This window comes from Eutrigla gurnardus (genome assembly GCF_963514095.1).
Source record: "Eutrigla gurnardus genome assembly, chromosome: 15".
NCBI classification, from domain to species: domain Eukaryota; kingdom Metazoa; phylum Chordata; class Actinopteri; order Perciformes; family Triglidae; genus Eutrigla; species Eutrigla gurnardus.
The window spans coordinates 11,684,583-11,705,932 of NC_139938.1; the positions used below are offsets into that span (position 1 = coordinate 11,684,583).

Genomic DNA, 21,350 nt, shown 5'->3' on the forward strand with positions numbered 1-21,350 from the left:
ATATTGATATTTGTGTACCATGTGTGGAAATGAAGCTGCATGTGTGTGATGAGGTCCTGTCCATGTCCACGTGTGTTTGTGCCAGGTGACGTGGACCCCCGACACCGACAGGGGGAGGGTGCGAGGGCTTCAGCAGGCTGCCAATGAGAAGCTGTCAGTGGAAGAGATAAAGCAGAGGGGGATAACGAGCCTGGCCCTCCACTACAGCAAAGCCAGCCACAAAGACATACAGTAAGAGCAAGAATCTACTGCTCGGCAACCAGGGAAGAACAAGTAAAGGACCATTCTGCAGTCATTTTCACTTATTTCTCATCAAAATGATGTAGTTATCTACTTTGAAGTAAATTGATATATAGCTCTACTCCATCATATCTCCAAATGTCGTCAACGTTCCCGTTCAATTAGTATTTTCTTGGCTGTGGCCCATTGTAGATAGATTTCATCAGATTTAATCTTTGATCGAGATAAAAATCATCTTCATGATTATTAGGATACTATTGTGAATTCCTTTTCCCTGCACTGCTCGTTGTTTAAGTCCAATTATCAATCGTCTGTCAGACGATGCTACGCTATGATTAGCCAGGCTGCACTCGAGGGGCGGGACTTGGCAAAGGGTCAATTCACTGGTATCCATCCATCATCGGTCACCACTTATCCTGTTCTGAGTCACTGGGGTGACATACTGTAGGTTTCACAGGACACATAACATCGATGGTGTCAGCATTCCCTGTGCTGTCAGTACAAGGAGTTACGGCTTGAAAGGGAGCTGACTGTACTTTTCATTTCCCCAGGGAGTATCTGGCCAACAACGTGAGTGTGACTGTCTACCCAGTGAACGAGCCCTGGCTCTTCTCCATTCTGTGGTGTAGCGGGGTGCCTTCTGTGTCCTCCGATGCCCCCCAAGTCCTCCGAAAGGTGCCTTACCCCATCTGGCTCATGGTAAACAGCTCTCCTCTCCATCTGACACACACACACACACACACACACACACACAAGGTCACACAGCGAGACGAGAGGACAGCAGGAGAGAGGACAGAGACTGACGAGGGCTCAGCAAGACTGGAGGGCAAGGACGCAGAGAATCCGAGGGAGCTCAGCGGCAGACTTTAGCTCAGCGTGGCGTTAGAGAACAACAGAACCCTGGGAAACAGTCGAAGGCAGGTTGAGACAAGGGCACAGATCGGACTGAAGAGCAGCTGTCTCGCTGGTGTTTTAGTCGGGGCCTTGTGTGAGCAGCTTCATGAGACGTGCATGTTAATGGTGACCTCCGGTGGCGCAACTGGAAACTGCTCTCCTTTCTTCTCTTGCAGAGTCAGAGTGCTTACAGCTTCATCTGGATCACTTCAGACCTGGTCTCCCTCGCCGTAGTTGTAGGGCTTTTCTGTTTTCAGAAGTAAGTGCAGAGATCACGCCCTTCATGCATAAGTGCACCTGTCATAGAAAAGAATATCAAACAGAAATGTGTGGAGCACTTATTATATTAATGTTAATGCAGCGTTTCACTTACATGAAACACCCACAAGGGGGCACAAGATAAACCTGAAGGGTCAAAAGATGATTTAAAGGAAAGAGAAAACAAATCACATGTATTTGTTCAGGCCTTTTCCTGAATTACCTCACAAAATATGATAAATATATATTACATATTTGTACATTAAATATTATTCATAGATTATTATATATTCTTTGGTTGAATTAATCAGAAGCTTGCGGCCAGCTCACAGGCACACATTGCTTTGTTTTTATGGGTCTGAAGCCAAACAAGGTTAAACCAGTGATTCAGATATGTAACATGTAAATGAAAGAAAAACATATTTTTGACTCATCCGTCCGGATCACATCACCTAGTGATCTCTAACATGTCAAGACTGTTTTAAGTTTTTATATGTTATGATGTCTCCCAATACAGTGTAATGTAATTGCATTTGTGGTGCACACATTTTGTCTTTCTGCAAACAATATCACTTTTATTCTGAGATATCTACTGAACACACGGCTTTCATTGGAACTATTTTTTTAAATGATAAATGATTGGGGCTGAACTAACTCATGAATAATGAGAAATTGTTTTGCAGTGAGAACATATACCTGCTTTAGAAACACAAAATAAGAAATACAGTAAAGCTCATTATCAATTTACTTACCTCTTCAATCAAATATCAGCAATGTACTTCTGTAAATGTATTTTAGACACCTAAAAAAATGTACACTGACTGTCCATTCTACTCTTTCTTTCGTGTCTATTTTTCATCTTTTTTTCCAACTGTCGTCTTGTGACTGTTTCCACTTTCCTCCTCCACGTTTCTATAACCTCTCCTTGTCCTCTCTGTCCTCTCTCTCTCCTTTGACATTTCTCCTTTGTCCTGTGCTCTGCCTGATCTGCATGCAAACCTCCCTCCGCTGCCCCCTGGCATCTGTCAGCTATCATATGATCAGGTAACTGCTGCGACTGCCTTGGCCTTTGTTTCCACCTCCTTGTCTGTCCTACTTTTTCTCCCGACACCCCGAGGCCGATTCCTTCCGTTGTTTCGGTCTACTTGTTTACTTCTTGCTTATCAATGTGCATTCCATATGTATGTGTTTGCATGTATGTCTTAAAGGCACCATGATTTATTGAATCGTATGATTTCATGGACTCATTAGTCCCTTTCACAAGGCGGGACTGTCTTGCCGTTGTTAAGCTAAAGCTACAGAGCCGACAGTGGAGGTCGTGACAGAAAACAGTAAACGGCACGATGTTATACCACCGGGAGATTAAAAAAAACACTAGCAGTCCGAGAATGACAGTGAGGATACAGTGTTGGAGGTGGTTGTTCATTTCTATAAAGACTTTGCTCAATACTTCCGAGTATAAAATTACCCAGATCTTCCTGTGTTCTTCCACATCCCATTACCCATATAGCAAGTGGACTAGTGTTTCCTTTAACCCCACCGCTCCCAGCCCTCGGTCCAGCCCTCTGGTTCTGAAAAGTGAAGCCAATGCCTTGAACTTGCATTCTCTTGACTGGCCACAGGGGGCGACTCCTCTGGTTGCTAAAATTAGTCAGATTGCTTAGAAGTCTGTGAGAAAATGAGTCTACTTCTAACTTGATTTATTATCTCAGTCAACATAAATTATGGTGCATTTAAGTCAAATAGATCATAAAGCAGGGTACTCTTTAGGGCGGGGCTACCTGGTGATTGACAACGTCCACCCTTATATATCAATGGTCCAGCCTCGGGCTTAACTCATGAATGAAGGAAGGAAAATAATGGTGATTATACGTCGTTTGGTTCGGGGTGAAAACACAGAGGCGCTGTAACGACAGATCTTCTTCACGGACTCTCGTGTGAAAGGGGATGCGGCCGCCACAAGCTTGTAACGGTCTGTGTCTGTGTGACAGGTGGAAGATGAGCGGGATGCAGAACTACAACCCAGAACAGATCATGCTGAGCGCCGTGGCGCGTCGGTCCAGTCGGGACGTCAACATCATGAAGGAGAAGCTCATATTCTCAGGTGCAGCATTCACACCAGAAAGTCAACCTCTCAGCTTGGTACTGGAACAGAACTGTAGGACACTTTCAGGTTGTTAGCATGCAGCTCCTGTGTCGGGCACACATCCGTGTTACCATTCTTATAGCACAGCCAGTAACCAGCGTTGCCCATTATAAGAGGACATCTGTCCAACCCACACAGGCAGCATCAGATGGACGAGTTTCTCACCAAACACACAGTTAACCCACATTGATGTGGGCTGTTACAATATCAGATGTTCACTTCATGAATGTCGTGGCCAAGAGAACTCAAAATAATTATATTATTGCAATATTTACGAGGGTAGGGAGGTGGAGATACTGTGACTGTACAAAGGCCTGAACGAAGTGGCTGGATTATTATCCAAATGTGTATTATTACTATGATATTAATATTTAAAAAAATAATATCACAGTTATTGTTAATAACATTATATTGCGACACCACTACCCACACTTGATGCACACTTATCCTTATAATAACCCACAGTTCTCCGTGATCCAGCATGTTGGCACCACCGCCTCTAGAAGCTGCCTTCAAAAGTGACAGCGATGAAATGACATAGTTGAAGTTTATGATCTGCTTCAACATTATTAATCATGTCCAAACACTTACTCACAGTCATTACAGAACCTCCACAGCATAAAATCAATCTATCTAATCATAATCATAATGTGTCATTGTCAACATAAATATTGAATCGATGCGAAACCCTTCTTTCCCTGCTCATGTATCTTTTTCTTAATGCCCCCCCCAGCCCCTTTTGTTAATCACTTTATTACTTTCCCCTCCTTTTTTCTCATCTTCTTTCCTTATAAATAAATATGATATTGTATTCTTTATTCATTAATAGAAGTAAGTTCCTTCCAGCGTGTCCAAATAATGTTTCATACTGCGGTTTTGGCAGTTACCAGATAGGCATCATGAAATTACACATTTATCATAAATATTACAGGTGTGGGTAATGGGACGGCCCTAGGTGTGACCTATGACACCTGGATCCAATGAGGCGGTGTTATGATATTACCTGTTGTGAAGGTGGCGGGTAGGGACACGGGGACTTTGGGTTTATAGAACTTAACTGAATGGCTCAGGAATCAGGTCATCAATCCTTTGTCATTCATTGTCTCGACCATCTGTCTGTCTGTGTGCCCTCAAACAAGAGAAACACACTCGTTACCACGGTGCTCAAACAGGAAATACAAGCCTAAATGATTAGTTAGGGAACACACTAACTAGTTAGCAGTGGGAGAACGTGTACATAAACTGAACCAACAATAAACAGAGGCAACGAGAGGCTAACTAATTACAACACAAACTAGCTCCTTTACATCACCTCTACAGTCCACCTGCTTTTTTATTCATCTTTAACAACAGGAAGGTTTACTTGGTTAAAGTCCTTTCACAGTGACCGATTGGGGGGAGTGTCTGCTGACACAGGAACACCTGGGCAGGAGTTGCTATGGTAATTAATTGGCTCATTAACTAGCACACTGCCAGAGCCTTTTCTGCACTACCACAAATTAACAGGATGAAAATGCAAAATAATGCAAATGTTTTGCTACAAAACTATTCATTGCATGAACTATTCAATACTCCGAGATGTGGATTTGAGACAGTTGTCACAGACCAACAGACCATCTAGCAGGATCCTACTTCTGAGCTAAACTGCTGTATAGTGTAAGCTACTGTAAGATATTATATTAATTTTCCTTTGAGCCAAATGCTTTGATGTAAAGTATGTGTCTGAGGCTTTTATTGTGAAAGGTGAATTGAAGGAGTGGATCTGATGGGAGCTGCCTTGGTCAAGGTTTAAAAGATATTGGTTCTGCCAAAGGTTTAAAATGGTACACACTTCCTGTCCCCTAGGTGGTCATGACCTCTCCCTCTCAGCTCGATATTTAAGCAGCTTTAACAAGTAAACGTATTTAGCATCAGTAAAATGAATTAGCTAGGGCGTTTGCAAACAAATGTCACTTGTGAAAAATTGGGCTAATATTTACTTTGGTGACTATGAAATGAGATAATCATAATCTGTGTTCTCATTCACTTCTCGTTTGGAGTAAAAAGACTCAGGACCTGCTGCTGGTCTCCTAAAGGGGCGGGGCAGCGGAGAACCTGGACAGGATACAGGAAACCAGCTGCCTGTCTCTGACTGTAGTGTTTATTTTGAATATGTTCCACACAATGTGATTGGTCGATGAGTTTATTTGCCTTCATGTATTATAAGCACTGGAGAAAAATTACATTACATGACTTTGACAAAAATACATATTGACTTGTAAATGAATGGCAATAAATCCTGTTGATTAAAGGATTAAAGGATTAAAGAGAGACATTATAAATGACTCACACTCACATTCACTTCCATGATTAATTTAAGTGAAGTAATTCACCTCTTTACATTGTGGTCAGTGAAAAAGAGATCTGAAGGGACAGTATAAATGCGAGTAAATATTAATATAATCCAGCTAAATCAATGTGTTCACTAATCAATCATGTTCCTGTCATCTTTTTCAGACGTCGACAATGGGCTCAGCAGTTCAGAGGAGCTTTCTCTGTTTCCTGAGAATGGTTATGCCACATACTCTGATAGAGGCCTCGGTCACTGAACAAACACACTGCTACTGCTGGATGTGGGATGTGTGAGCTTTACTGGCTGCACGTTATGTTGTTGTCAGAATGAAAAGGGAGCAGAGTAGTGGAACTGATCCTTTAGTCTACTTACGCCAGAATGGCATGGATACCAATTCAAAGTATTTGGCACATAATAATAATAATAATTATAATAATAATGCATAACACAATATTCACTTGCTTATGTGCAAGTTTATGTAATATATGTATGTATGACATATCATTTTGTATGTGTTTCTTTTTTTCCATAATACCACAAAAGACTGCCAGTCTGCCAGTTTGGTGTTCACACCAAACACGAAGCAAATGTTCGCCTTGTGTTTAGAGGTGCTCTGTGAATTTCACCAAGCTGTATTCACTGGATCTAGCAAGATACACATCGGCTGGTTTACCACAGCTGGATGAACCCAAAATAACTAATTTAGCTGTGATTTAATAGCAATAACCAGATTAAAAAGATGCTGAAATAACTCCATAATGATGGTGATCAGGAAAAAGTCTGAAGTCTTTGTTCAGTCTGTCTGCAAGACGACAAGCTAACAACATTTAAAATGCTTGTTTTCTGAATGGAGTCTGGATTGATGGGTGCTAAGCTATGCTAACATTGTAGCTGCTCCATCAACACTCCAAATAAGGTCATTTAGACATAAATACAGCAGAGAGCTTGTTGTTTGGACCACAGACAGTCTCTGGTTTCTCCACATAGTCTGGTCTGGTCTCTGGACTAATGTGAGCTACCATGTTAGAGGTCTGGGGGACCACAGACAGGACACATGTGTTTCCTCTACTTCTGATCAGTGATGTCATGAAGAGAATCTCAATGTTGATAGGCTTTTGTGACACAGCATCACACACATCATCACTTGAGGTGAAATATTTCAACTCATGTGAATGAAGTGGATTAAGTGATTCATTTTTCGCCTCATTGCATTGACTTTGTATGCAATTGGGCCACATGGAAGATTTGCTTTGCATTTGGTGTGAACGCATCATTAGCCATGTTCCTTGAAAATAGTTCACCATTTACCTTCAATGTAGCTGTAAAGACTCATTTGCTCATTTTCAGTGTCATTAATGTGCTCACTTCCTCACTGGGACATCCTGGCCAGTATGATGTCATCACTTCAGGGGTCAGCTGACCAATGACCAAATGTCTCATGGTGATGATTTTCTCCTGAACTGAATTCACGTGTGTTTCTGAAAATCATGATTTTTAAACATTATATCACATTTCAATGGCGACGCATGACTCGGATGTATTACGAGGTACATTTGGTGATGTGTGTGGTGATTGGGCCAAACGTCCACTGACTACCATGAAAACCAGATCTGTGTTTAGCCTGTATGATTCAGTGACCTTTGAGCTAATACAGGCTGTCATTTTGTAATTTCCATGTCATGTCCTATATTTCACTGTTGTTTTATACTGTAACAGAGTGAATGGGTTGTTTAGTGTTCTGTATTATAAACTGATGTACATACGTGTTGTTTTTATCCTTTTTTCAATGGTTTGGACATATCGATTGTATATTTTCTGTTTTCACTTATTATCATTGGTCCACCTTTAATTGCAAAACTGAACATTTATGTTCTTGCAGTGTCATGGTATGAGGGGTTTTTGGGGGTTGGGAGAATATTGTGGTCAGTATTCTTTTCTGTCACGCCATGATTGAATTACTGTATAGTCATATTAGCTACAACTTTCACATGACTGCCTTTTTGTTAAGTTAATGGACTGGTAGAAAAGTGCAGAATGTTTTTTAGTCTTTTAGTTGAATAATAGGGCTACAAATGTACAGCTACACTGTTACAGTTGCAGACATGTCGACTGTTCAATAAATGTCATTATTACTCTTTGAAAAATCAGCAGTTTGTCTTTTCTGGATGATTTGTAGCAAACAAGTCTATGAGTAAATTATCAAAATGGGAATTAAAAAATTGCTACTTTTTCATGCATTCTACCGTCATACTGTTACTTTGGTTTTTAACCAAACACCTACAGAACCGATCAACTCCACCTCAGATGTAGCCAGGCCTATGTTCCCACATGTCAATGTTCCCACAGCCCTATGTTCCCACAGCCCTGTGTTCCCATATTTCTATGTTCCCACAGCCCTATGTTCCCACGTTTTTTTCTCAAAATTAGGCCCTATATTCTGACAGTTCCCATAGGGCTGTGGGAACATAGGGCTGTGGGAACATAGGGCTGACCCTGAGCATGTTAGCATGATGACACGAGTATTAAGCTGCTGGCTGTAGACGTGAACTTCCTAAGACATTTCCAACAACATGGTGCATGTGCTAAATTCAAATCCTATACAAGGAGTGCAAAGAGTTTGCCACTTCAGATTTATTTCACTTTTATCATATTTTGTTGCTTACTGTAAAGTGGTAAAATCCCTTTGACAGCATGTTGGTAAAGTGCTGAGTAAAACAGGAAGTTAGGATGCACCATGATGTCACCTTAACTGTAATGTTTCATACAAACTGAGAGCACTTATACATTTCACGATGATGTCTGTTATACCACAGTAAAAATATAATTATGCTAAAAGTAAAACGAAACAAAAAGAAAGAAAACAGTTTTAATGTTTTATTCCTAGAAACAAATCTTCCAATTGATAGACACACATTGAGCAGTGGAGTTATTTTATTGGACATAATGAGAAGTGGGAAGATACAGGTTTTTAATCATCAAGTCGTGTCAACAGCAGCATTTGTAATAAAGCAGCAGGTGGGTTATTGTCATGAAGCTGCCGTCTCAGCTGGCAGCGGGGATTCAGAGATAAAGTCTGTGTCCTCTGTGCAGTCAGATGGCATGTGGCAGCCGGAGTCTCTTGGGCAGTTGTTCAAATCTGCCTTTGTGTTCTGGCTGGGGGTCCTGGCCTCCTGATTGGCCTCATTCTCCAACTGACTATCAGCTGTGAAGCAGAGAAGACGCGCTGGTTGGACGTTCTGTCCCACAGTTGAATAGATGAGCAGTGAGTAATCCTTTACAGCTATTATTCCTGTGCATGAGGGCTCAACGGCCTATCTGTCTGCAGCCACTATCCGCGTGTGTCCTGCTCTATTCTCAGCAACACTCTTTGGGGTTATCCTGTTATCCTTAACCTCTTTAGCTGCGGCCCGCATACCCTCCCAGCCTTATCTACTTGAGGTGCAATGTCACCTGTCCCTTTTCCTTTATGAATCTCAACGTCTCAGCTTGTCTATTTTCCAGTTTTATCACGTCCCAAAATGTGAGACTGTCCTTGGATGACCTTTACTCGTGTTTCCAGTACTCACAGTGTAGGTGCTGCAGGAAGCTGACGGCCGCGAGCAGACGATGCCTGTGCTCTGGATCCGTCACATTCAGCTCCGTCAGGTGATGCTCCCGCAGCCTCATCAAGTCATCTACTGTTTGGTAGCCATTCAGCTGCAGAGATGAGAAATACTCCTGGGGGAGGAGGGGGGGAGAGAAAACGTAATTCAGAAGCTGAAGGAACGCTTGTCTTGTATGGAAGAAAATGGTTGCTGCTATTGTTACTACAATTCAAACAGTCCAAATACCTCCATACTGAGGCGCTTTAACACCTCCTGGACAGTTGATTTCTGTGTGTCCTTGTGTGTATCAGGTCTCTCCTCTGTTAACACATCTACATAAATGAACTTGAAATTTCCCATCCTGCCGTTCAGCATGCCTGTCCAAATTCCCATGGGGGGATTGGCGATTATGTCAATGACATCTCCCACCTGAACAAAAGTTTTGTTTTATTGCATTTCTTTGACTGGAAGCAAAAGGCATTCATCTCACACAGTGAATTTGGTTGAATGTCCGAGAAAGTGATGTAGTAACAATAGTGATAATAAAATTAATTAAATATCACACTTACAAATACAAACAACATATCAAGGTGCTTCACATACACGGACAAAACTAAACTTAACATCGATAAATAAAATTAGAAACAAAAAATGTCAAGACCCTCGTTTAAAAGTTTGGAGAAATGGTTGCGTGATTTAAAGGGAAAACATGAGCGCCAGGCAGAGAGGAACATTGGTCTTAACATGAGATTTAAAAACTGCAAATTAACTGCAATGTGAAGCCATCTGCGTCATTATTAGACCCTCAGAAAGAATGGATTGTGACAATGTGGTAGGCTATACAAACCAAAATAACCCACACGGTAACTATTCTGAGACTTTCAAATAGGAAACTGGTCTTTGTGTCTCAACGTGTTATTTTGAAGTCCTGTTAGTTATGTGAGTGATGTTTGCGATGCCTTGTCTGTACTACATCTATATGTTACATTGTTTGTGTTTATCTAGTTTCCTAACCCTTACTAAGTGGAATGTTCTCCACCAAAAAAAGTGATACCAAGGCATCCTGACCAAGTGTCAGTATGTGATGAATGCTCTTGTTGCATGTGACATTAAAAGTGTACCTTGGTTTTATGCTCGCTACATAATGTTGTTACGCTTAAAACATGAACTAAGGGAGATTGTTTTTTATTTAAACTTGCTACATTATGGTTGCCACGTTCCGTTTTGACTTACCATAGTAACGTTTCATTGTTGTGTTCCGTTGTTGTGTTATGTCGTGTTACATTGTTACACACGGCATGTTACATTGCTTTGTTACGTTGTTAAGTGACGTTGTTAAGTTATTGCAGTTTTGTTCCAGTTATTATGTTACAGATGTTACAATGTTTTATTGCGTTGGTATGTTACCTTGTTATATTACGTTGTTAGGCTATGTTGTGGCATTTCATTGTTACATCATGTTGTTATTTCAGGTTGTAATGTTATGTGACGTTGTATGGCTGTTACCTCACGGGGCGTTATGTTCTGGTTGGTACGTAAAGGTTGTTACGTTAAGGTTGATACGTTAAGGTTGTTACATTGTTCTGTTACTCTGTTATCTTACTCTTTTTTTTTTGGTGTCTTTGCATTGCCTTTGCATGCAATTTACTCATGCAAAATGTGCTTCATGTTTAAATTAAAAAGATGAATGTGGCACTCATGGGATTTTAGCTAGCATAAATGGCGGTTGTTAGCATTGTAATACAGTCGCAAATTTGCTAGTTTAAAGAAAATGTTTAACTTTTTTTCTCTGAATATTGCTCAACTCTCTCGGCTACGTTTTTTTCCCTACAGTGGCCCTAATACGCTGACGTATCATGTTTGGTGTGAACGCCCTTTAATCCTAACAATACAATATCGTCCTATCCTTGTCATCCTAAAACCTGTAGCTATCCAACCCCAGTGTACTACAATCATAGTAATGCAGTCCTGCAGTTAGTATATTTCATTTCCATTCACTTCACAGACTTGTTTACCTTGAGTTTGAGGGATTCCGTGTCATACGGACTTGGCACAAAGTCTGTATGGACTCTTGCTCTGCCACAGAGCTGTCTGGTGTACAATAGGTCGTCCTCCAGCCTCAGACTGTCTCTGTTACTGGAGAAGCCTGACCCACTGGTGACTCCACCTGGGGAACAGCAGACAAACAAGAGGGTTCAATAAAAGGAGTTTTCTGATTGAGTTATCCACATGTCAATAAGATTTGCTTTTTGACTTGTCAGAGGTGAGTGTAGCTTTACAAATGAGTGCATATCAAGGGTTACAGCAGGACACCGTTGCATAATTCATCAGGTTGTGGTGTGAAGAGGACACTTGGCTCGGTGCCCGAAGCAGCTTACTTGAGGAGCTTTGGCGACTGTTGAGGCTGTAGAGGCTTTCCACAGAGTTACTGGACCGCCTGTGTCCTTTACTAAATGGTCGCCCACCACCGACTTCCTTCTTTTCTGCATCATCTCTCTGTGTGTTTCCAGTCTGCACAGTACAAACACAAGTCACATTTTTAAATATGCTTTTGGGCTATCTTCCTCTGAAGGCAAAAACAGGAAAAGCTGACCAACAACCTGAGTCAGGGCTCAAAGCTACTGTGTTTGATTCCTCATGTGACGGAGTAGCTCAAGTTTACGCTGGGACACGCAGCTCCTCTGACAAGCAAAACACTTAATCCTGCAAGAGTTGCCTTGCTTTTTATAGCAACTATATAACTATAGGAGGTGTGTGTGGCGAGCATAATCCCCAGTTACTTGTGCTCAGCTTTTAACTTTCTCTTCCTGTACAGCGGCCGTCACACCATGGAACTTATTTGCATCCACATCACAATCCCTGTGCTGTTTCTAAAGTGGAAGATTGTAGATAGGCTGCAATTTAACTGCATAGGTATGCAGCTTCTAAAATATGTGATCATTTTTCCTCCACTCGACAGGACAACTTATCCGGCCACAGTTACACACACACACATCATATGTAACACAGCGAAGCGATGCCAGAGAGCTGTCATATTATGGTAAACATGTGCAAATGCATCACTAATGTAATCAGTGGTGACAATGATCAATGACACCTGACCTGCAATCATGCATTGCTGTTGCTCAATGTTGAGAAAACATAAGTGTACACAAAAACACTGACTTTCAGTGTGTGTGTGCGTGTGTGTGTGTGTGTGTGTGTGTGTGTGTGTGTGTGTGTGTGTAAATGTAGTGTAAAGTGCCTTGAGTGATGGGTTTTTTTTTCTTTTTTGAAGAATTACTGGTGATTATGCATCGCTCCTCCACAGTCCAAATATGGTCACTTCCTTCACTGGTTGCAAATATTCCAAGATGGCGACGGCCAAAATGCCGAACCCCTTCAAAACCTTACTCCACAAACCAACGGGTGACGTCACGATGACTGTCCACTTACATACAGTCTGTGGTTTGGACGTGTTGCACACCCTTAGAAGCATTTGCATCCTTTATTTTGTGTATTCATGCTGTTTCTATGTTGTTCTGCACAGATCAGCAGTGACAAGTATACCATATTCATGTTGTGTAAATGCATGTTTTCATGCTGGACCCAGCTTAACCAGATACGGTTGGATCCGTCTATCCCTGAGTGCTAATCCTAACACCATGTCTGGTGTAAAGCCCCATCTGTAAAATGGTAAACGATAGTTTGATTGATAGTTTGCAGTCTGGCTGAGCAGGTGTGTGGCTGACAGCTGTCTGCTTCTAGCAGATGCTATTTTATTAGGTGTGAACAACAGCAAATGCAGGGTTCCGTTAACCTAAAGCTGGTTGTATCAACGTAAGGTGTGTTGAGTTATGACATACGATCATGGCTGTCGGCATTTTCCCAGGTGAGGCCTTGACGTGCTTCCTGCCAGTAGGTGATGTCATGTCCGTCTCCGTCCTCTGCAGATTCACTTTGGTAGGATCGCTCTTCTGCTCCGTCTGATGCTTTAAAAACAAAGCACACTCTAAGTACGGGGCTCCCCCACATGTACATGGTCCCTATATATTGTATTTTGTTTCCACAGTGTGGAGGATGTTAAAGTAAAACTACTTGATGTTTAAACAGATTGAGGAGGTTGCTTCTTTTACCACAGTGCTTTCATTATCCTGTGGTTTCATCACAGGCGAGGGCTGTCTGAAGGCGTCAAACCTCCCAAATCTGGTCAACTGTTTGGGCAAAAGAGAGATTAAAATGTGTTTTCTGGTGACAGATGGGCACATTATCTGCCTGTGTGTGTGTGTGTGTGTGTGTGTGTGTGTGTGTGTGTGTGTGTGTGCGTGTTCCCAATCTGACCCCACGACATAAACAGTTTGTGTTTATTCCTTGTTCATAATTTGTGTTCTGGAGGTTAAACCCCTGCAGCCATACAGCTCCTGGATCTGTTTCAGAGATCATGTTGCACTCCTGACTGTTGTTTTTGTCAGTATAAAGTTTTCACCCTGTTCAATTGTAATAAACCACTGATCTCTTTTCTCATATTTTAGTATGAAAAGTGTCATGAACAGGAGACAATGAGTCATCGTTTGCTTGTTTACCAGCGTTTGATCAGCCCACAGAACAGCTGTTAACTCCTGGCTCATTCCCAACATTGACCGTTGGTGAACTGAAGTGGTTGGATGGACAATTATAAAAAAAAACAAATTTACAAACATGGACATTTTTACTGTAACTGACTGTCAGCTTCCATAATTCAAGGTAAACTTTATCGCTAAGTGTTGAAGTAACTGAGTCTGAGCCTTAAGTCCTAAATCTTCTTCACAAGTTCTCAATGTTGCACAGCCATGATTTGGCCGCCATATTTTGGCTGTGGGGTCTTACATTACCTGCAGGCCACCGTAGTTCTTTGGAAGGGGGCAGAGCAATGTGCACACTCACTGCTGGATGCCACTAAATCCTACACACTGCTCCTTTAAAGGAATAGTTCAACGTGGGGAATAATCTTTGTACATTTTAAGGTGCAGTGTTAATCCCACTCTTATATCTGTCAGGTTGCTGGTAGGCTAGATAGTCACCAGCTAGCTTAGCTTAGCATAAAGACTGGGATTTGGGGGAAATTCTGTTGAGCAAAACTCTACCTTTAGAGATGCAGCTAGACTTAGATATGTAAAACCTGCACTGGCAACACTACTTGATCACTAATTTTCTGATGGTGATGCTTGTGTCTTACTGTGGTGTGTGAGAGCTGCAGGTCCGTGATGGAGCGGATCATCTGTAAAGGAGACTTGGGGAGATCGGACTGTTTGCCGTCCAGTTCCTGTATCAAACTCTCAAAACGATCCCATTCTGTCGTCCGGGGCAACGACAAGGTGCCGCCACACGCCAACAGCTCATGTTGAGGTTGGTGGCAGGTGTGGTAGAACGGAGTCCAGGGCTGCGGACACTCAAATGGGTTCCACAGATAATTTCCAAGCCGTGGGCTCCAACCTCCTTCCTCTTCTGGATCTGCATGGACATCGGCAGCCTGCTGCTGCTGCTGTGGTGACGGAGTGGTTTTAGAGTGCTTCTTCTCTGTTCTCTTCCCCAGGCCGATGCAGGTTAGCACTGGATTGTTGTTACACAACACATCTGGAGATGAGCAGAAGTTTATGATAATAAGAACGCATTCAATGCCGCTTCTTGAGCAGGTTGAAGAAAAGCATCCACAATAACTCACCATCATCGTCAGAGGTCCCGTCCTCTCTTGCAGCTCCACTCTGATGGCCCTTCTTTGTTTGCACCAGGTTCTGTAACTTTTTTCGTCTTCTTGTCACGTGTATTGATTCTGCTTTTTCAGCTGCAGTTTCAGCACCCTGTAATATAGAGAAAAACAGTAGAAACATTCAATGCAGTACATCCATTCAGCTCAGTAAAATGCTGCTTACACATCGATGCATCAGTATTAAAGGTCCATACTTGTATTTTGGGTTTCTACTCGAAGATGCTTAAATATTCAAAAAAATAATTGTTATTTATTCTGTTCGTCCTATCTGTCTGAATATACCTGTATTCACTGCCCAACTGAAATGCTCCTTTATAGTGCATGTCTCTTTAAGACCCATTCTGACAAAGCTGCCGCATCCTTCAAATTTGAAGACTGAATGCATCACAGCTACTGAGACGAGGCTGTCCCATTTCAAAGACTCCTTCAAATGCAGTTGAGAAATGCCGCCTTCTTTTTATGGTTTCAGACGATCCAACTGATGGATCTTCACCGCCCCACTTATCCCAAGAGGATCCACAGACGATCTGATTTTAATTGACATGGCATCTACGAGAGGATCAGCAGCGGGAGATGCAACAGAAGACACTGAAATATATCATGAAGCATATCCTCCATCATAATATCGTCATCATCATTAAAAAGCAGCAAACACTACAAAACCCAGGGGTTCTTAAAACTTATTAAGGAGACGAAAGATTAGAATGCTGAACAAAGTGAATTTGGCTGACATACAGGTGACCTCCCTCAGGTTTACTTCACTTTCACTGTTCCTCTGTTACCTCCGTCCATGCCGCATAATCATTGAGTTATCTACTTTACATCAGACACATTTGCTGTACCATATCATACCAATATCTCTTCTGCGTTTCTCTTGGTTACATAAGAAGAGCGTTGATAAGCATCGCTGGCTGACTTTCCCTCTATGTGCACTAAACTGTGCAAAAAACATCCAGGTGTGTCACACATGTGGATGTGGGATTACTAAAGATTAGACAGCTTTTCAAATCATTATCATTTGTGCTACTAAAGTGATTGCGTCTGCGTGTGAATGATGCGGTCTTCTGATTTGTGTTAAAAATGTCAATTGTATCCACTGCTGCTCTGTATGCACAGCCCTAAGAAATAAATGTGTTACATGGATACTGTGTTACATGGATACTGTGTTACATGGATGATGTGTTACATGGATACTGTGCTACATTGATACTGTGCTACATGGATGCTGTGTTACATGGAAACCGTGTTACATAGGTGCTGTGTTAAAATAGATACACTGTTACATGTATACTGTATTACATGGATACTGTGTTACATGGATACTTTGTTACATGGATACTGTGTTACATGGATGATGTGTTACATGGATACTTTGTTACATGGATACTGTGTTACATGGATGATGTGTTACATGGATACTGTGTTACATGGATACTGTGTTACATGGATACTGTGTTACATGGATGCCGTGTTAAATGGATGCCGTGTTGCATGGATGTTGTTAAATGGATGCCGTGTTACATGGATGTTGTGTTACATGGATGTTGTGTTACATGGATGCCGTGTAACATGGATGTTGTGTTAAATGGATGCCGTGTTACATGGATGTTGTGTTACATGGATGCTGTACAGTATGCGGCTCTAGCTGAGGGTTAAAGCGGCTCTAGGTGACAGAAATTGGGTTTTTACCTGAGCTGGTAGATGCACCTGCGTGTCCTTCACTCCGTCATCTCTCGTCAACATGCTGTTCTGATGGGGAGCTTTACAGGCTTCTGTAAGGGTGATCCACAGGTGAGACAATGCTTAATTCCCTTGTTATCTCCACCAGGAGGATCATGCAATCAGTCACGTGTACCGTCATGAGTGAGTGAGTGAGTGCACCTCTGTCTGTCCACCGCTAACCTATTGTGGTTGTAATTATTTATAACAGTGGTCGTTACAGACACGCCTGTCGGAGAGCTGCACTCTACTGAATGCACCCTTCTAGTACATATGTTGTCAACATAAATAACCCTAGCATTGATACGCTCTGATATTCTGCAACTGATTCTCTAGTCTAATCTCTAACTTCACTGGACCATAGTTTCCTAGAAATATATCTTTACCTTTCATTTGATGAAACGACTCCTTCTTGTCACCTGATGACACCCAGCAGGCGTAATTGTCTTTGTCTGCCACGGATAAGGTGGAGGGGAGAAGCAGAAGGAGAAGCAGGTGACACGGTGTGTGTATACAACATGTAATGTAAGCTCAACATGAACAATGTGAGCCATAAGTTACTTTATCATTTGAAAGAATAGTGTTAGAAATATGAACATCAGAGACTGTGGTCTTGTTGTACTACCTAATGTTTCATTGTCCAAGACTGATGCCTGCACACATGACCTAAAATGACAAATGGTAATGACATATATTTTAAATTCCATATGGGAAATATCTTGATTCTAATCAGACAAATACAAACTACAGAAAATCAAATGATTTGTTAAAGAAATACCCTCTTAAAAAAAATATGAATGAGCTAACGAATCATACATACCTTCTATTATTCCTCTTTGCTTTCATCGGGTCCTTGTGGGAACAAAGACACAATTAACACTTCAGGAGTAATACAATCAATTACTGGATGAAAGAGCATTTAGCTAACTCAACAGGTATTGTGTTAGCAGGCGTGCAGGTCTCTGCTCTAGCTAAGCCATTTCTACTCCAGCAGATACACTTTGTTCCAGACTGAAATATTTTAGTCGCTATGGATGGATTGGTAAGAAATTTGACATCCAGGAAACTTCTCTGACATCACCAGCTGGTCAACATGGTCAGTTTATGCTGTTAATATCTTAACACCTGCAACCACATTGGGTGGAGACATCCACAATGAATCCTCAATACTTTGATGACTTATTCTCAAGTGTCGTTTGTGGTGAGATGTCTTCATATTTGGATGTATGTTTGGATTACCATAAAATCTCAATGAGGAAGAATTGGAATAACTTTACTGAATTTGTAATGTTATGAACTTTTAATCTAACACAATTTCTTTGAATGTAAGCACATCGGCTGTGCAGAATCGTGCAACACACGATGATATGAGTTTCATTCTAGTCGCAGTGACGAGATCTGCAACCATGAACATGCCTGAGCATCACCTGTATCCATTGATCAGGTCTGAATAAAACATAAAGATAATCAACTTACAGAACTGATGTTGGGGTCTGAGCCACCCCATTCAGGTCTGTGAAGACCAGGGCTGCACTGGTTCTTGGGAGGGTCCTTCTTGAGTGTCTCTCTGTAGGGTGGTTCATATATGCTTTCTGTGGAGCCCTCCTAGGTTAAAAAAAAAAAAGCAGTCTGCATGGGGACAGCAGCCTAGCAGGACATATTATGCTTTTCCTCTTTTTCCCTTTCCCTTAATGTGTTGTAAAGTTTTTGAAAAAGGTTTTTGAAAGGTCTCCATATTTGCAATGCCTAAATGCCCCAACGGAGTAACTCCACCATAGAAACTCTGCTCCTGAACTGCCTGAAACACCTCCATTGAAATAATTTCTTCTGTAAATTGATGATGTCACCCAGTAACTAATTTGCATAATAGCTGCCCCGCCCCTTATTTGGCACGCCATCAAACAAAGGCATTTAGTGAGAGTTTAGTGAAATACAAGACTGCACCAGGAGAAGAGCATCATAGTTGCTCTTTAAATACTACAGTACACTGATTGGCTTCCGTTCAAACATTTAGACTAAATGTATCCTGTTGTTGTTGCTGTTGTTGTTCCTGCTCATCAAAGAGGAATTGTCTGGAATCAACAGTCCGACTACACAATCCGTCTTCTAATCTAATGTTATCTACACTGGTGTTATATCGTCAATCAATATTCATTCCTTTTCATGGTTCATTCAGGAAGATGTGTTTGCTTCTCTTTCATTCTCTCTCTGTCTCTTACAACTTCGGCAGCTGACGGTGGGCGTTCACCCGCTCTCAGCAAAACCAACTTGATTTTACTACAATCTCTGTGAGCCAATCAGACATCTAAACTGTTTTCCTCTGTGGTGCATCCATTCAGAGCTACAGGCGATTCCCTTCATCCTTCCACCAGCACAATACATATATTTCATGTAAAAAGGATTAAAACTGAGCTCCAAGTCCTTGGAAATGGTCAAACATCATAAACATTTCATTTATAATAGCTTTACCTTGTTCATGTAAAGAGTCACATTAAGGTTTCATGATGTGAAAATAAGTTGACGTGTTACAACATATTACATATTTAGGGTTTCTTTGAGGTTCTTCTGCTATAATAATTAGATTGTGTGCTATCTTTAATTGGGTGTATCACATTCATTTTCAGGCATTTAGTATGTATTTTTGGTTTCCATGTTTACATGCTTTAATGTTCAAAGAACACAATATTTTGCTCCCACTGTCTGTCTGAATATAGCTGTATCCTAGACTGTCTATAAGAAGTGGACGTATCCCCCATTAGTTTGTGGTAGTGACCTGTCAATCACCAGGTAGCCCCGCCCTAAAGCATCCCCTGCTTTCTGGTCTATTTGACTCTAAACGGACCATAATTTACTAAATGAACATCATGCTGGATTGTAGAATAACTCATGTTTACAATGTTTACTGAGATGATAAATGAAGGGAGAACAATAGTCCACAAACGTTGGGGGATGTTATGAGACTCCACTTCTTCTATAAAGTCTTCCTCATATTAAACTCCTACAGTTTTACATTTGCAAATAATGAGATCAGTTATGAAATAAAACTGTCATGGTTTGTTCAGGTGAGCAGAACATCTTATGTTGTTGAGTTATCACACTTTTAAATCCATGAGGTAATTGTTGTTGATGATGTACTAATGAGAGAAAGAATGTGGCATACTGTGATATTAACTGTTATGGAAATATGGATGAGTGGAAGCAAGGAGACTGAAGATAGTAGTCTTATGCAGAAATATTTATTGATGCTCGATGATCATCGTGAGAGCAAGGTTTGATCAGTACAACAGCTATGAAATCAACAGTGCAGTGCCAACCCCAATTCTGCCTCCTGTCCTTATGCTATATCTTATGGAAAAGCATAAAAGCTTAAGTTATGTTGAGGAAGCTGCCTGTCTGTAGTATGTCTCAGTTAAAGGTAAGAACGTTGTGTTCAGCCCTGAGAGACACGCTAGTGTCTTGTTTGTGACCTTGCCTCGCCTGGAGAAGCAGACACTTAATAACTCAGATTAATGTGAACCTTTTTCATAAATGACATATATTAATCTTACACTGAGGGAATCAGTTGTAGAGAAAATTCCCTCACATTAACAGCTAGCGCTCCAGAGAGATACTTCCAATCAAACAGAACATATGTTACATTACAGCCTCCAACAACAAATCATCATTCTTGTACCAAACTGCAGTGTCACATGACAAAGTCTTAGTATTTATGTGGCACATTTGACTGTGATTAGATCCAACAGAGTTTTAAGTTGTGCCATGCTGACAGGATTACCATTACGTAATAGTTCATTACACTCATCAAACACTAATTCGACATCACATCTACAGTGTGAGTGAGACTAAGAACACAATGAATCTCAATGAAAGAGGGAGAAGTTGTTTCGTCTGCGTTCCCCAGAGAGACCCACAACAATAACACCAGCCGTCCCTCCCACAGCGGGACACTCTGAGTGTCCCGCTCCTCTGAGGCTGCAGGGACTAAACACATCGCTCTGCATACACAAACCAGCTGAAATTCATATCTTACCAGTGTGAAGCAGAACAGGTTCATGTCTGAAGGTCTGCGCCAAAGAGACGATGGAGCCAAGTGGAGACGAGATGCACACACGGTGGCACGTAAACACACTTTCACACACGGCCGCCCTCCCCGCTCAGACGCACACACGCACCCGAACACACCCCTGTCATGCAAAGGCTCACGCTGCCCCCACGCTGTCCCAAGCCCAATGGTCTAATCCTGGTTTCAAATCCCCAACATAATCCAATAGATGCAGGGAGCCATCGCTGTCCAACGCTGGCCTCAGGGAGCGTTAGGTCACCGGCAACAACGAGACAATGAAAGGATCGTGATGATGTGAGGGTAAACTTCTGGTGGCGGATTAAAGAAAAGACCACTTACATGCAAACAATACCAATACAATAATACCTATGAGGTTATGTCACGTGTTA

General features: G+C 41.6%; 2 protein-coding genes across 8 annotated transcripts in view; one reads left to right on the top strand and one right to left on the bottom strand.

Moving 5' to 3' along the window:
- gdpd5a (glycerophosphodiester phosphodiesterase domain containing 5a) overlaps positions 1-7,474 on the top strand; it is a 32,738-nt gene extending 25,264 nt beyond the window's left edge. For 3 of the 5 annotated variants that reach the window (XM_084029474.1, XM_084029476.1, XM_084029475.1), the window contains exons 12-17: positions 86-231; positions 792-939; positions 1,311-1,393; positions 2,422-2,436; positions 3,384-3,496; positions 6,035-7,474. In XM_084029474.1, the coding sequence (XP_083885600.1) occupies positions 86-231; positions 792-939; positions 1,311-1,393; positions 2,422-2,436; positions 3,384-3,496; positions 6,035-6,126 (597 nt within the window). In that variant the 3' untranslated portion in view covers positions 6,127-7,474. The remainder of the gene's footprint in view (positions 1-85; positions 232-791; positions 940-1,310; positions 1,394-2,421; positions 2,437-3,383; positions 3,497-6,034) is intronic. The other 2 variants (XM_084029477.1, XM_084029478.1) reach the window with 1 other exon arrangement.
- A 1,291-nt stretch (positions 7,475-8,765) lies between these two features.
- On the bottom strand, positions 8,766-21,070 carry samsn1b (SAM domain, SH3 domain and nuclear localisation signals 1b). Of its 3 annotated transcripts, XM_084028768.1 has the most exons (15): positions 20,929-21,070; positions 18,375-18,503; positions 17,719-17,750; positions 17,524-17,564; positions 17,285-17,350; positions 16,869-16,951; positions 15,135-15,270; positions 14,649-15,046; positions 13,570-13,647; positions 13,300-13,425; positions 11,833-11,965; positions 11,470-11,621; positions 9,701-9,883; positions 9,437-9,587; positions 8,766-9,072 (listed from the first exon to the last, which is right to left on the bottom strand). In XM_084028768.1, the coding sequence occupies exons 1-15, from the start codon at positions 20,950-20,952 to the stop codon at positions 8,897-8,899; spliced, it is 1,908 nt and encodes a 635-aa protein (XP_083884894.1). In that variant the 5' UTR covers positions 20,953-21,070; the 3' UTR covers positions 8,766-8,896. The 3 variants fall into 3 exon arrangements, with proteins under 3 accessions (XP_083884894.1, XP_083884895.1, XP_083884896.1); XM_084028769.1 differs by lacking the exon at positions 13,570-13,647; XM_084028770.1 differs by lacking the exons at positions 13,300-13,425; positions 13,570-13,647.
- Positions 21,071-21,350: the final 280 nt, after the last annotated feature.